The sequence below is a fragment of the Chaetura pelagica genome, unplaced genomic scaffold, assembly GCF_000747805.2.
Source record: "Chaetura pelagica isolate M959 unplaced genomic scaffold, ChaPel_1.0 scaffold31, whole genome shotgun sequence".
NCBI lineage: Eukaryota > Metazoa > Chordata > Aves > Apodiformes > Apodidae > Chaetura > Chaetura pelagica.
Window position 1 is genome coordinate 2,095,949 of NW_009952481.1, and position 15,046 is coordinate 2,110,994.

Consider the following 15,046-nt stretch of genomic DNA (forward strand, 5'->3'; position numbering starts at 1 on the left):
GAGAGTTTCCATCTGTTGAAATTAACATAAACATTCGTGGCTGATATGAGGCAACACCTGGACACTGTAGTAAGTGATAGCGTTTTTTCCACACAAGGCTTGTCAGTGGGAACACAGGAGAACACTGGAACTACACAGAGGCTTCCTGCAATGTTGCTCCTGCTTCCACAAACCTAGAGACAGGATGGATTTCCAGCCTCTTTTTTTGAAGGGGTAATGGACAGGTGTCTTTATGAGACCTTCCTACTGTGTGCTCTAATGGGAGGGGTTAGGATGAGAGTATTAAAAATTCTGGGCCTTTATGTTTACTGACATTCACTTAATATGTTAGTAAAGAGTAATACAACTGTGAATATGAAAAATGCTAATCAGTTACTAGAGGACAGGAGTTTTCTTAAGCTTTAATGGCATTTGTGTCCAGTTACACTTGTTCAAAATACTGGAAAGGCAAATATAAAACTTAATTTCTTAACTTTAATAACATGAGACTACACTATTTTCTAGAATTATGTCTTTACAGAAGACTGCATACAGCTGCTGCCTGGATGTGGGAGGCTGTGTTGTTGCATCACAGTCCTACAACTTAGTCTAGGTCCATCACACCATACATTGACTTCAGGAGAATTACTTTTTTTAGCTTCATGTCTAACAACTGTTAAACAGTTGTATCCAGTAAAAAAATATTGTCCAATCATGCATATCTGATTACTGGTGATACCATCACAGCTAGTGGCAGGCAGTTACTAGATGACTGTGTGCAGTATTTCTACAATGGTCCCAGTGGGTTTCTCTTGCTATAATTATTTGCTTAAGTTTATTTACATCTCTACAGTGATATAACCAAAAGAGCTAAATACTTTGCATTTGCTGAGCTGTAACATCTTAACCTACATGTTTCCATTAAATTTTCCATCACATATAGTAATCTGCTTTTCTGCTAAGTAGCTACAAAAAAACCCCCAAAAGCAACAAACTAAACACCTGCATACATCTGAAGGGAGAAAGAAAGCTGAAGTACAAGAGGGAAACATTTGCCTAAGGTTATACAACATGTCACAGCATTTATTTTCAACATTTTACATCCGTAAGTTGTTTTGGGCAAAATTTGGCTTTTCAGCAGTTGAATCTGCTCATCTCCAAATGCTGCATTTTTCCTGACTGATGTAAGGGAGTGGCTGGGAGAGGATTTCAAGATCAGCTGCTTCTTTGAATATTATCCTTGTTTCATTATAGGTGAGTTTTAGCAACTGCATCTGCAACTTGTCTGTTAGTTGTGATCTCCTATTGTGTCTTCTGTTTTATTACTTAAGTCACTTTGCCTTTGGTTTTATCTCAGTGAGGAGATAGAAAATGTAACCCTGTCTCCATGAAATCAAAAGCATCTTATGTACATCTGAGATTAGTTAAGATGCATTCACACATGGAAACTCCAGCTTTCTGCACTTTCTCAACACTTCCTATAGTTGTAGTGGTAAATAATATGAGCATGATGAAAAATCTGGAGACATAATCTTGTGTCTCTGAGACTGCCCAAAGGAAAGTCACTTGTGTCTCCTACAGTTGTCAGTGTTGTAGTCCTTGAAAGGCTGCATCTGAGGCAGGGAAGTTTATGTATCTACCAGAATCCATAAATCCAGTAATGTCATTATTCAAATTAGAAAGGGGAGAAAATATAAACAAACACATATGACAAACTATGTACTAATCTGTTTTTCTATTTGAGGTAAAACTTCCGTACCCAGTCTTCTAAACTGTTCTACTACATAGCCTTCTTTTGTGTGAGAAGATTCACAGTCTTTGTGTTTGTACAAAATCTTGCACACAAAATCCTTTTTTGTGATCAAGATTAACCTGTGCCATATTTGTGTTAATCCCATTAACAATTTGGACAAACGTCATCATCTAATGCCCAGTGCACTGTACTGATATTCATGACAAAGATCTTTGCTGGACTCTGTTAGCTATTTTCTTACTGTTTCTACAGTGTACAGCAAAAATTATTTTCAGATCTTGACCGAGCTTTTTATGATTTGCTAGACTTTGCCAGGCAAAAATATGTGAAATGAATGCACATAATTTAAACCTAGTTTACTTACATTTAAAGTAGTGATCCTTGTACAACTAAATTCCAAGCTTTCAAAATTTTGGTAAAGGAGAAGCAGCATGAGCTATGACCAGAATAATGCAAAATTATTGCAATAACTCTTATTAAATTTCTCTAGCTTTAATATTTCTCACAAATGTTATACTACATTGACACTTTTAGTAATGATTGGTCACAAATAATTTTTGTGAATGTGATTTCAGGAAATATATAGTTTGGTTAAGCAAAAGTACCTCATTCTGGTGCCCTTATATTCAGTGAATAACTGAAACATTCAAGTAAATCTTGTGGGCCAGTTTTAAGGGCTGGAATTTCAACCTCATGGTGACCTTGCTGTAACAGCTCAAAAAAATGTTAATGTACAGTACTCTTAATGCTGGTACAAGTCTGGCACTTTTTGCCTATTTCAAGATGAGCTGAGCTGTTATCATATGTGTATATACTTATTTTATATACCATAGAATCACAGAATGGTTTGGGTTGAAAGGGACCTCAAAGATCATCTAATTCCAACCCCCCTGCATGGGCAGGGACACCTCCCACTAGACCTGGTGTCTCCAAGCCCCATCCTACCTGGCCTTGAACACTGCCAGGGATGGAGCTTCCACAACTTCCCTGGGCAACCTGTTCCAGTGTCTTATGACCTCTTCTCCCTAATGTCTAACCTAAATCTACCCTCTTCTAGCTTAAAACCATTACACCTGGTCCTATCACTTCACACTCTTTTAAAAACTTTACCTTCTAGAGACAGTGCATATTTTAAAATAAATATGACAAGCAACTTGTTTATGTCAAAGGCTTCAAATTATAATGAAATAAGGAGGAATAAAAGATTTTGAACTGTAGCAAATTCAAAAGAGAAAGGAAGAAAAATTGTCAGCCTTCTGTATAGGAATTCAGGCCAGATTTGGCCACAGAATAATCCAAAAGGGAATTTAACATATTTCTTTGGTTCTTTATGCTACCTCTCATATACTGTGCTTTAATTTTGTCTTTGACTTTGTAAGAGATACTGACTGGGAGTGCTGACTTTGGAGTTCTCCCATTTGAGAGACATTAGAGAATAAAGAACAGTATAGAGTATGCAGTTGGATTTGTGTCTAAACCACAAAAGATGAAGTACACTAGTAAAAGATGGTGAAATATATGCAAATAACCTCCATTTTCTCTCAAGCAGATGTTAGTACATGCCTAGTAACATACACATCAGAAGATAGAATCTTACAGAGAAAAATGTATACCTGCTTGAGCAGCATGGAATAATGGTAAGTCAGAACACAAATGTGAGTAAAAACCTCTGAATGTGATTCTGCTTTGTGATTCTTCATGAAAACACCAAAACAGACCATAGACAATTATGACTGTGTTGACTTCATCTTTCATAGTTTGTTTTCCCAAGAGTCTGCAGGTAACCATCATTACTGTTTACCTGTATAGCAGAGATCTTCAGTTCCTCAGTTTATCTTTCACTTACCTAACAGCCCATAGATAAAAAAAATTCATACTTTTAAAAATTATCTTGGACTTTAACAAAATGTTTGAAGGAATATAATCATACCCAGCCTACTTATAATACCTCAGAGACCATATATTCTGATATTGTCATAACCAGATATATTGAGCACACTTACATAAATAAATACAAATGGAACCCAGAACACCAGATCTGGGAGACACTGTCATACCTGCAAACAGCAAAAATATCTATTCAGGTAATATACAATAGGAAGAAGCAATTATATTTTCAGTGTGCAAGATCCTGGAGGAATCTTTTTGAGGTTAGTTAAGAGGCATCCACTTTGCACTGCCAAACAAAATACAGGAAATAAGAAATCTGGTTTATGTATGTCAAGAGTGGTCTTAAGATTGACTTGAGAAGATTTTTATCCAGTGAATTAGCTTATAATGTAGAATGTAATGTAATGAGTTCTACAGCAAATATGTAGGAGCATTTAAAAAAAAACAAAACAACAAACAAACCAACACAAAAATCCCATCATTTGTATGCTAAATGAAATATTGTTCAGTGTAGAAAACAGGTTTTCCAGTTTTTAGCAATAAACCAGGAAATGTCCTTTCATGCCATGAAGAAAGACATAATCCTGTTTTATTTATTAACCTTTTTAAAAACAATGAAATCTCTAATTTGTGCAGTTCATTGAGTTTTCTCTGATTGTTCCCTGTATGACTAAAGAAATCTAGAAGTTGTTTTTCATCTTGAAAATTACTGTCTCTACTTCAAAGGGAAACTCTCATACTAATCCACTTAAAACTGCAAGGGACTTGTATGATAATAAGACAAATCTTATAGAGAGATAAGATTTTTGATATTTGAAATTTGGAAGTCAAATCAAATCCTTGTATAGGATGATCTATCTAATTTACTGCTTTACCTTGAGCCCTCTCAGAGAACCAATATGGATGCAGAGTTACAAGAAAATTAGAAATAGGAAATTTCTCCTGCAGTAACCCATGCTACAAAATGGAGCAGTAGTGTCAGCCACAGCTGAGACTGAAGAAGGTTAAATATCTCTCTTTTTTTCTGCTTTTAATGGTTCATTGTCCAGCCAACTTGGGAGTTCTGCTGATGAAAGGGACAAGAAGACAACAAGGAGATATGACATGCAACAGATTTTATACTAACTGGGAAAAAAACTGTCATTGTTTCCCCTACAAGATTCATGTATTTCTGCCTAGTTTCAGTGCACATTAACCTTTTCATATCCATACAATATGTGTGTATAGAAACAAATTTTACTTTATCTTCAAGATATGTGAAGGCAAATGATTTTGTGAAAACCCTTGTCTTCTGTTGTCATATTAACATTTTATATACATACCTGCATACCATCTTTGGTATCTGTGAACATGGAGTGTATCCTCATTTGCATTTGTAAGAGAGATCTTAGTATTAAAATATTTTAAAATCAATGAAGTAGAGAACAGCTTACAGTCTCTGGATCTTCTGACAATTAAGGCAGACAATTAGGTGTTTCTATCATAGGGGTGCACCATGGGTGGTTTTGATTAAGTTCTCAAAGCTGTACCTGCTTGCTGATGTACCAAAGTCCATAATTTTTTTCTTCAAATAATCAACAGGTTAAATTAATGACAAGTACATTCTGAACATTCATTACAAAAATATGAGAGCTCTTTTATGACATTCAGGTGGGATAACAAAGCATACATCATCATAAGAAGTCAATTACTCGATCTCTAGCCAAATGAACAATTTAGTAAACAGGGCTTGAAGATTAATAGAGTTGCCGACCAGAAGGCAAGAAACCACAGTTATTAGAATGAAATTTCTTCCAAATAATACAATCTATCCTATCTATCACCTGGTTTTACTAGTCTGTTGCTAAAAGATTAGGAGGTAGAGAGATGTTTTATAGATCTGGGTTCACAAGCATGGCTTATTGCCCATAATCAATAGTTTAAACTTTCTTGGGCTTTAGAACCATTTTTCTAAGATACATCTTCTTTGGTAACAGCAGAACATTGTGGAGGAAACAATCTGTTCAGAAAGTAAGAGAAGAAGGTGTATTACAGAGTTAGCTTCATAGCAGCTACATGTAGTAACTTGCACAGTTACATTGTCTTGGAATTGGGAAAAGCATCTTTTCGTTTCTTGGTATATTAATTAAAATATTTTGTTACATTGTCTCTGAAACAGTAATAGGAAAGGTATCACTTTCTGCAGATTGTAACACTACTGGGACATGTAATGACCATTTTTTAATGATCTAGTGTCTGCATCTTCATAAAATTATATTAAAACTTGATTAATTTTTTACCTGTGACTAAACTGGATACAATTAGTGGCAGGACCAGCATTTGCAGCATTCTCATGAGTAGTTCTCCTGGAAATGAAAAGTACTTGACTTCCCGATAGCTCATCTTGTATGATCGGAGAGAAAATCCAAGGATTACACCTGAAGAGAGGAAAAAGATATCATGACTTACTCTTCTGAAGTAGTAGTGACATCTGAATGTTAATATCTGTTTAGTACTTACTGGATGTGTCTGATTGTAGCATGCAGTTTTTATTATGCTCCAGACTGCACTCCTGATTTGCTCCCTGAAGTATCAGCTAGTATGGTAAGTAGTCCTACGGGAGCCATTGAATTCAGGTTATTCAGGCTGCTCATTTTTAAAATCTGGATTTGTGTAGAAGGTACATCTTGAGAGCTAATAAAAAGGAAACAGTCCCTACCACTGCAGCCAAGTGTTTTCACTTTGGGGATTTTGAGTATAATCGTATATGCAATGCACAGAAATACTAGCCACCAACGATCAGAAGTCTTGTCCCTGCCTGTTTACTCTGTGGAGCCTAAGCCTGTAGATGTGCTTCAGACTGGATGAAGTAACCAGGAGAGACATACTTGAGAATCCACTTGTGATTAGGTCTTTACACAGCAAAAAACATCAGGAGCTTTACATAAGCCTACCTTCAGAAACACAGGCACTTGCAAAGAAGCAGCTAAGTGGGGCTGGAAGGTGTTACTGGATGATTAAGTGGTGGGTTAACATGCCTGAGGGAGTGCCTGGATCAATTCATCTTGATGGGAACAGATAGACAGTGTTTGAGATATATTTACAAATGGAAGCCATAGACAGGCTGACACGTGGCAACCCAGACTGCTCAGCTATGAAGTTATCTCACAGATTTTGTCCTGTACGTGGCACCAAGTGTTTTATTTGCATAATTATTTGATTGACACAGCTAGTTACAATTTGCCAAATTTTAAATGATTTGGTGCCTGTCTGATGTACATTTTTTTTAGCCAGTCAGAATTTGGAACACTGTTTAACCATACGGATGCTGAAACTCTGCTGCCCTTCCTCCCCATTCCTGACTCCATGTTCTTCCCCACTGTCTAGTATTGGCATTTGTGCTAATTGTGACTGTATAGAAAGTTGAATGAGACAACTGATCCTGTTGCAGAAAGAATTTATTTTACTAGGTTAATTTTTCAGCCAGGTCAGCTCCTTGAGGTAACTTCTTTTAGTCTCATTTATGTTGTATAGACTCAGGTAGTCCCGCTGCATTTTGTGTATGTTTTTTTCTTTCTGAGGTGAAAATATGTAATAAAATGCATAAAAGAAGGGCCTGTGAATTACTCTTTATTAAAATACCTGCTTTAGACTTCTCCTTCTTTTCAATAAGGTTTCAAATTCCACTGTAGTGTTACTGCTTATTTTCTTTTTAAGTGGGAAACACATTTCTCAGATATAAAGAATCCATCTGGACTCTTTGTTTCTGCACTTAATGAGCACTGTATTTTGATCACTGGATAACAAGCAAACTGAGCTAGACCAGTTTCTTACTTAGGCTTCAGTCCTTCAATTAGTTCCACATGAATTAACCTCTGCACTAGTACAAAGCCTCACTGAGGTTAGTAAGGGTTTCTGAGGCTTCTATAAGAACTAGTCCTTGTGCTATGCTATAAGGACTTGATTTTCTGGTCCTCTACTGTACAAGCAGTACAAAGTGGTCTAAGAGAGAATCAGAGCCTGAGTAGATGGCTGTTTGAAGGAATATTATGTGTAGTGAGAGTAAGGTTCTGAAGCTCTGTGTAAAGCTGTTGAGCCAAAAATTATTTGGTTTGTTAGATTGTTTTTGTTGGGTTTTGTTGTTGGGTTTTTTTTGTTGTTTTTTTTTTTGTCCTAAAGTGCTCTGTGCATAATTACAGGGTGGCCCAGCACTGCAGTTTACAAAAAGAATTTCTGCGATGTGGAAAAAATGTGTCCTGGTAGTGTATTCTGGTGAACTGGGTCAGCACCCAGTAGTTGCTAATTCTCCAGCCTTAATCTTGCTATTAATTTATGTACAGTACTGCCTAAGCTGTAAGAGCCTTTCTCTGACTAGGTTTTGCTAGTTGGAAAATAGGTACAATAGTAGTTGTTTTAAAGATATTTCTGAAAATTGTGTTCACATAGTGATCTTAGCAGCTCAAGAAGGAACTGAAGCAAATTATTTCCTCATTGTGGTCTGTGATAAAGAAAGCAGAACAGCATGATTTTAGCAGTATCTCTTAATTTTAAGACTAGATAGAGCAGAAACTTCAGTTGCTTTTCTGAGTTTAAATACCTAGGTACTGGGTACTACATCCTGTCTGACAGAATTATATTAACAAGTTATGAGCTGGAAACAGAAAATCAAACTTGGCAAGGTAACTTTGACTTCTTTGAATTCACTTCTCAGAGTCCACATTCACAGGTTTTTAAATAGTGAGATAACAGCATACAATGATGACTAAAAGATAGACAGAATGACCAAGTATCAAAATAAAATTGGGAAGTAAGACCTGGTAGGAGGTACTAAATCTTTGGAAGGTGTACATTGTTTTAGCAAGCATCCACCTCTGCGTGTGTGGTAAGAGTTATAGTGCTTTGCACCTTCCATGATCAAGACTGAGAAGATTAAATACCAGAACTAGCCTTTCTGAGTAAAAGTTTCAAGTTTCTGATTAATTCTGAAAATGGTACTGAAACAAAGCCTTCTGTGAAACAAGCTCCCATAACCTGTTTTGCAGGTTCCTGTCTACCCTTTGTAACAGAAAAGAACAACTAATCAACGCTATCAGAGCCTGACTTCTCAAACTGGTGTACCATTACTGCACTGCAGGGAAGAGTAGATTTCTCTCTCAACAGGATTTGTAAGGCTTTTCATGGGCAAAAATCAGCAGTACTTGCTTAAAGTAAGGAGCTGAATTCTCTACATGTGTACAGTTGTATAACAGAATCACGTTGCTGAATAGTTTTTTCAATTCGTAATGAAGAAGCAAATCAGAATAGAGTTAGGAAAAGATTTTTCAGATGTTCCTGTTAGTAATATAGTCAAATTTATTTTAAAAAAAAATATTTACAGATAATCCTGACCAATCCTAACCAATCAGAACAATCCTTGAACTAAACCACTTAATTGCATCTTTATACCAATTTAGATGTTCAAAATAAAATTAAATCTGTACAAATACAGTAGAGAGAGGATTTAAAACCTCAAAGGAGCAGAAGGTGAAAATCATTCTCACAGTGATGGGGATGGGGTGGAAATAGCAAAAATGGCAGATAAGATTTTGGGTTGCTTATTCCTAAAACAGAAAGACATGGATGAATGGCCTAGCGTTTTCACCAAAAAGGAAACAATGATGTCTTCATGTTAGGCTTTAAAAAGTATGGGTATGGGTATACCTGTTATTGTTGAGAAACATACAACCTTCTCCATAAAATTTTTTAATGGATTAATGTTTAAGTGTGATGAAGCAATCATTAAAATCAGGGTCTGAAGCAGCAAGAAAAATATCGTTTTGTAATACTCACTTTTAAAGAATAGATTTATTATGGAGCTTGTTCTTTTTTACTAGGTTGTTTTTTACAAAAACAAAACAAAACAAATGTAGTGATTGACCAGAGCATCATCAACTTACATAGATTTTCCTAAATTGAATTTTAAAGTTTACTTTAAAAATGTTTATGGAGAAAATTATGTTCTTAATTGTAATAAAAGATGCCTTGATCTCACTGTTATAGAGAGCTGTTTCACATTATTTGTGTTGCATAGATGAAATAGGTTGCATGCCTACATTTGGATTTAAAATAACATAACACTAAAAAACAAACCCTCCCCCCCGAAAACAACAACAACAAAACTAACACCAAAAAACCAACACAATCCCCTAAACTCATAGAACATGAGAGATGGGGTTTTACTCAGATGTAAATGCTCATTCAAGATCTTTAGGGAACCTTAATTCTCTCCTCTTCCTTGGCCCACTTAGAAGAATGACATATAAAAACTTAATAAAGAGATAAGATTACTCTTCCACTACTGCAAAAATTCATAATTTTAAGATAATAGGGAACCTCCTAATTGGCATGATGTTTTTAAGTGAATAGCAGCAGTTGCATTAAATAAGTGAAATCTGTTTTTAAAATGAATCCCTATGAGCTTCTGGTCTTTATCTGACTTCTAGTCTCTTCCTGATTTTTAGACCATACCATTACTTGCAGTTAATAGTATTAAAATGCCCCTGCTCTCTACTGTATTTTCAGTAGAAAGTGGAAAATCTAGCAGTGTTACTTCTTAATTGATCAAATTAAGACCTTATCTTTAGTAGATGAAGAACAGACTTTTTTTTTTCTTTTCCAGCAGGAAACAGAAAACTTCATAATAACTGGAAAATAATATTTTAAACCAGGTGGAACAGTGCACTAAAGGAACAGCTGTTCATAGTGCTCTTCCAAAAAAACCTTGCAACCAGCAAGCAAATAACATTTTGTTGTATAACAGAAACTCTGCTAAAGCCAGTAAGAGACTCAGGCTTCTACCAGTTCAATGGGACACTGTATATTTTTTTATTTATTTATTTTTTATTTATTTTTTTTTTTATTTTTGGTGCTTGCACAGCCTTTTTATTCTTATGTTCCTGCAGAGCTCTGGAATGAATGCTTTTGTTCTTTGGGTCATTTGTTTCTGCTTAATTTGCCATTTTGTTCTGCCACCTTTTCTTCTAACAACTGATTTCAGATAAGGCTGCAACTGTATTTACTTGAGACAAACAGGTAAATAATTTCTCTAGTGATAAGAAATACTTAAAGTTGCCGACAAAATCGCTATCATTCTCACTCTCTTTCTTTACTTTCCACAAGAACCTCAGTCTCACCAATTCACTTGCATGCTTTTGAATTTAGTATTTTTTCCTCATAATTTCATATTTAACACTTCCCTCACCCCTTGGGTATAAAACCCACTCCTTTCTTAATTTCTCATTTACCCTATTTACACAGGAAGGTGTGTTCCTTTTGGAACCATTTTGTTGAACCTAAATGCTAGATACCTAAACAAAATACTAAACACCTAAATACTGCAGCACTTTTTTTCTGTTACTTCTAATTTTATTTCAAAGGTTAGCTCTTACTATGCTAATTATTTTTTAGTAGCTAACTAGTTCTTAATTTAATTTTGGACTGCTCTTTAGCTTTTGAGAGCTACTTCTTGTATTAATTAATGGTAAGTAGTAACTTATTTCATCCATTTGTCCTATTTTGTCCTAAAGTGGTAAGATTACGACCCTCTAAAAGATTTTCACAAGTGTATTTTTTGGGATAACCTAAAATGTGCTTTATGAGTCTTCATCCCAAAAGAGGAAAAATGCCGTATGTTCAGGAAAGACAGTAACAATCTCTTTACCTACATGTGCTAGGCAGGTAACTATGGTAAGGAAAGGTGTGTAGGACATCAGACTCAGGGAAGTAATGCTGTGGAGAGCACCAGAGCCAGGAATAGATGAGAATGGAATTGGGAAGGGAAGGAAAGGGAAAACTTTCCTTTCAGTCTCTTCTTCTGAAGCTGAATTTCAAGCAAATGTTTTCCACATGAACTTGCTTCTCTATTTAAGACCTGAAGAAGCTCAAATATCAATTTGCCTAATAAACTGCCTGTTATTCCTCTACAGCTCTCATCTGGCAGAGACCTAGAAGAGAATCTCACATGCATATGTGTATATATTTTCATTTGTATGTTCCTTCTCTTTTCACTGGATGATGCCAGTGCACTAGAAAGATTAAGGACCTGTGCTCCAAATAGCTCCTATAGGTGGCTATATTGAAGTGGAATATTGGTTAATTTGGACACAAGCAGTTACCTCTCTCATGCTTGAGAGATATCACAAGGGGATCATGGGAGAACTACCATAGAAGAGCTAGATATTCTAGATACTATTAGGATCCAGAAGATTCCAATGGTATAATATATTTGTGTGTGGGCTTGTTTTAGCAGTGAAGTGATAAGCTTACAACTTTTGGAATTGGTTCTTTTGAGAAGTACTGGTTTATCTGTATCCAAAACATATATCTACTTATCAGGATGTGCTATGCTCAGTGCGCACAAATGGACTACCTGTGTAGCTCTGGATGGCACATACTCATCTGCAGCAGCCCTGACACTTTCTGGGAGTGTTAAAGTACTTGCCCCTGGGCTACAGAGTCCACTCTGCAGGCACACATGCACCCTGAGGCTCTCTGAGGCTTCCAGAGATCAAGGATTTAAGCTGAAACTCCTGCCTCAGTTAGTCTGTGACAGGTCTGAAAATATCAGGCAAAAAAGCCTCCAGTTCCAATTGGACTGAATTCTAGGGCTGTAAGAAGAGACACATCTAGAGAAAAGCAAATTTATAACTAAGTAAGAGTTACACTGATGTCAATTAATTGTTCCCTGCACCAGAAGTGAAGCCAGTGTGCTACCTCAGCTCGGGGAGCAGGAGAATATCACAATGCTTTCAGCTTCACCCAGGAAGGACAGAGCCCCTGTGCTGCAGTCTCTGCAGCAGGAACATCTGCCTCCTGAACCCAACCCTGAAGACTCGCTTTATCGTGAGAGCTGTTACCTTCCATAAAATGTCACACCAGGCTTCTAACATCACTGTTCAGTTAAAATTAACAGATATCCAGAGGAGTTTTATAATTTCCATGTGTATTGTGGGCATTTAGAGCTACATTAACACAGGTACATAACCACCTAATTCACAGCTCAGGATTGGGACACTCAATGCCTATATTTGCTGCTGCCTAAACCTGGAGGTGTCTGGGCTCCTGGAACACCTTTATAGCTATGGGTGGGCACCTGCATGTTGTCTTTACCCGCAGCCAGAGCAACCCCTCCTTGGATTTTGTGGACAGAGGTATACAACTGGAACAGGGAGGCTGAAGCTCTAAGAAAAACCTGATGTAACAAAGGAAGAAATACAATCACTGATTTATGAGGTAATGCCTAAACCAGGATGCTTCTTAGACCAAATCTCAGGATGTAACAGCATCTGAGGGCTGTTAAAAAATGTTTTTTAAAAGATCATTTAAATCAGTCCTTTTCTAGTTCTTGGCTCCAATGTTGCACTCATACATTTTTTTTTCCCCTGCTCTCTCTATTTGTTTGGTTCATTGCCCTTCTTTTCTAATTAGGAGGTAATTTTCTTCCTTTGAGAACATGTCCAAAGATTTTTCTCCTTTTATCCAACTTCTGCTTCTCTGTTTGCCATCAAATATTTTCTTAATTTTTTCCTTGTTTCTTTGAACTGTCTGTATTTATTTATCACCTTTGGTTTCTCTTTTGCTGTTGCTTATAAGACAAGTAATTGCAGAGCATTTATAGAGGATTTTGAATGAAGAGTTTCACTGCTGGTACTGAAGCAGGCTGTTCTTTATGGAATAGGGACATTATTCCTGATTTCACCCACAGACAAAAGACTTCATTGAAAGATGAACTATTCCTAGTTCATGTATGCTTATAAGTCTCTGAGCTATAGAAAAATACTTCTGATATAAAAATACTCCTGCTGCAAAAAATAAAATGTAATTCCATCAAAATGTAGGTATTCTCTCCTACTATCCATACAAAAATAGATTAGACATTCACAGTATCTGCCAGATTATATTTTGTGAAGTATTATTTAGCATTATGGTACTACTCAGGGCTTTACAAGGTTCCTGTAATAACTGCTTTTTTCATGCCTGGGTTTACTTTGCTGCTTTACCGTCTCAACTAATGTTAATGTATTTACCCAGATAAATAATAATTCTCAACAGATAAGAAAGCTGCTCCCTAATGTTTACACCATTTCCTTCTTACCTTTAAATTTTTTTCTTTCCTGTTTTTCCTCAACAGGAAGCTGACATAGTTCTTAACAGAACCAAATTCTGTTTTGCTCTGCTACAGTTCCAGCTGCCCATATGTATTATTTTGTCTTTTTTACAGTATAGTAACACTAAGGAGTCACACTTCAGTGCCAAGAAATTTGTGCAAACATGGTCAGAAAGCAGAGCTCTGCTCTTGAAGAGGAACTCCTACTGTAGTTTAACAGAGAGCCAGAGGTTAGATCTTAATGGCTGCCTTTAGTTGGTGGTAGGATTTTTTGCTGTTGTTGTGGGGTTTTTTTGTTATTTTTTGTTTTGTTTTTTTTTGTTTGGTTTTTGTTTTGAATTCCACCATAGACATACACTACAAAATAGTTCATTGTAGACTTGGCTTCCTGTATATGTGGTTTTACACCATCATGTGTGGGACATTCAATTGTGCATTCATATCTCTATGGAGCTACCCCAGTTTTTCATTCCTACAAAACCATCTGTCCATCTAGCTTAGTGCTGATAGTCTACATCTGAAACTGAGATGTTTGCTGCTAAAAAATAAGTATTTTGTTGAGTCAAGATATTCCTGTGCCAGAACTGTTTCTGTCATGGAATATAAAACATGTGGCTGATTTGTTCAAATATTTTAAAGAATATTTTTATCCAGCATTTTGCTGACACATGCAAACAACTTGGTCAGACTGGGAGGAAGCATTTCCAGTTGTAGAATACAACACTTTTGTCATATCAAGTGTAAACGTCACTGGAATCATTAATTTAAGTTTGATTTGTTATTTAGTTAATTCTTTCGATACGGAAATAAAGTTCATGGCTGAAATTCATGGCATTATCTTATCATATTTTTTAAAAATATGGTTAAGATGCTTTCAGCCTCTAGCTGTTTTGTTTTGTTTTGTTACTTGAGCTATTTCATCCCTAAAATTTCAATGACTATGAAACTATTTGTAACTAGAAACATCCACCTATGTAGTTTACTGGTCAATAGTGTCTTTCAACACAGGAATTTCTGAAAGTATTCAATTTCAATTGATTAAAGGGAGGTGTCATGCCTAACTTCTTGTGAGCTACCTCATCTGAAGAGTATGTTGTAGCACAGGGGATTAATTTAGATCTAGCCTCCATATAGATTATGATATCTCTCTTCTCACTCTTAGGTGTTACTCAGAATGGCAGAATTTCCTTATTTTTAATGTCACAAAAAAAGCAAAGGGAAACTGGCACCTGGAACTACGCTCTAATAACATAGTGTGTCCTTGAGTGCAAATTGTGACCTTCAGGGTCCCTCTAGATAAA

The 15,046-nt window shown here is 36.2% G+C and overlaps 1 protein-coding gene across 4 annotated transcripts in view; it reads right to left on the reverse strand.

Moving 5' to 3' along the window:
* Positions 1–15,046, reverse strand: part of SLC1A3 (solute carrier family 1 (glial high affinity glutamate transporter), member 3) — a 64,303-nt gene that overhangs the window by 37,105 nt on the left and 12,152 nt on the right. For 3 of the 4 annotated variants that reach the window (XM_010008726.1, XM_010008723.1, XM_010008724.1), the window contains exon 2: positions 5,902–6,039. The exons of the other annotated variant lie outside the window; for it this stretch is intronic. In XM_010008726.1, coding sequence (XP_010007028.1) covers positions 5,902–6,039 — 138 coding nt within the window. The remainder of the gene's footprint in view (positions 1–5,901; positions 6,040–15,046) is intronic. 4 annotated transcript variants of the gene reach the window in all.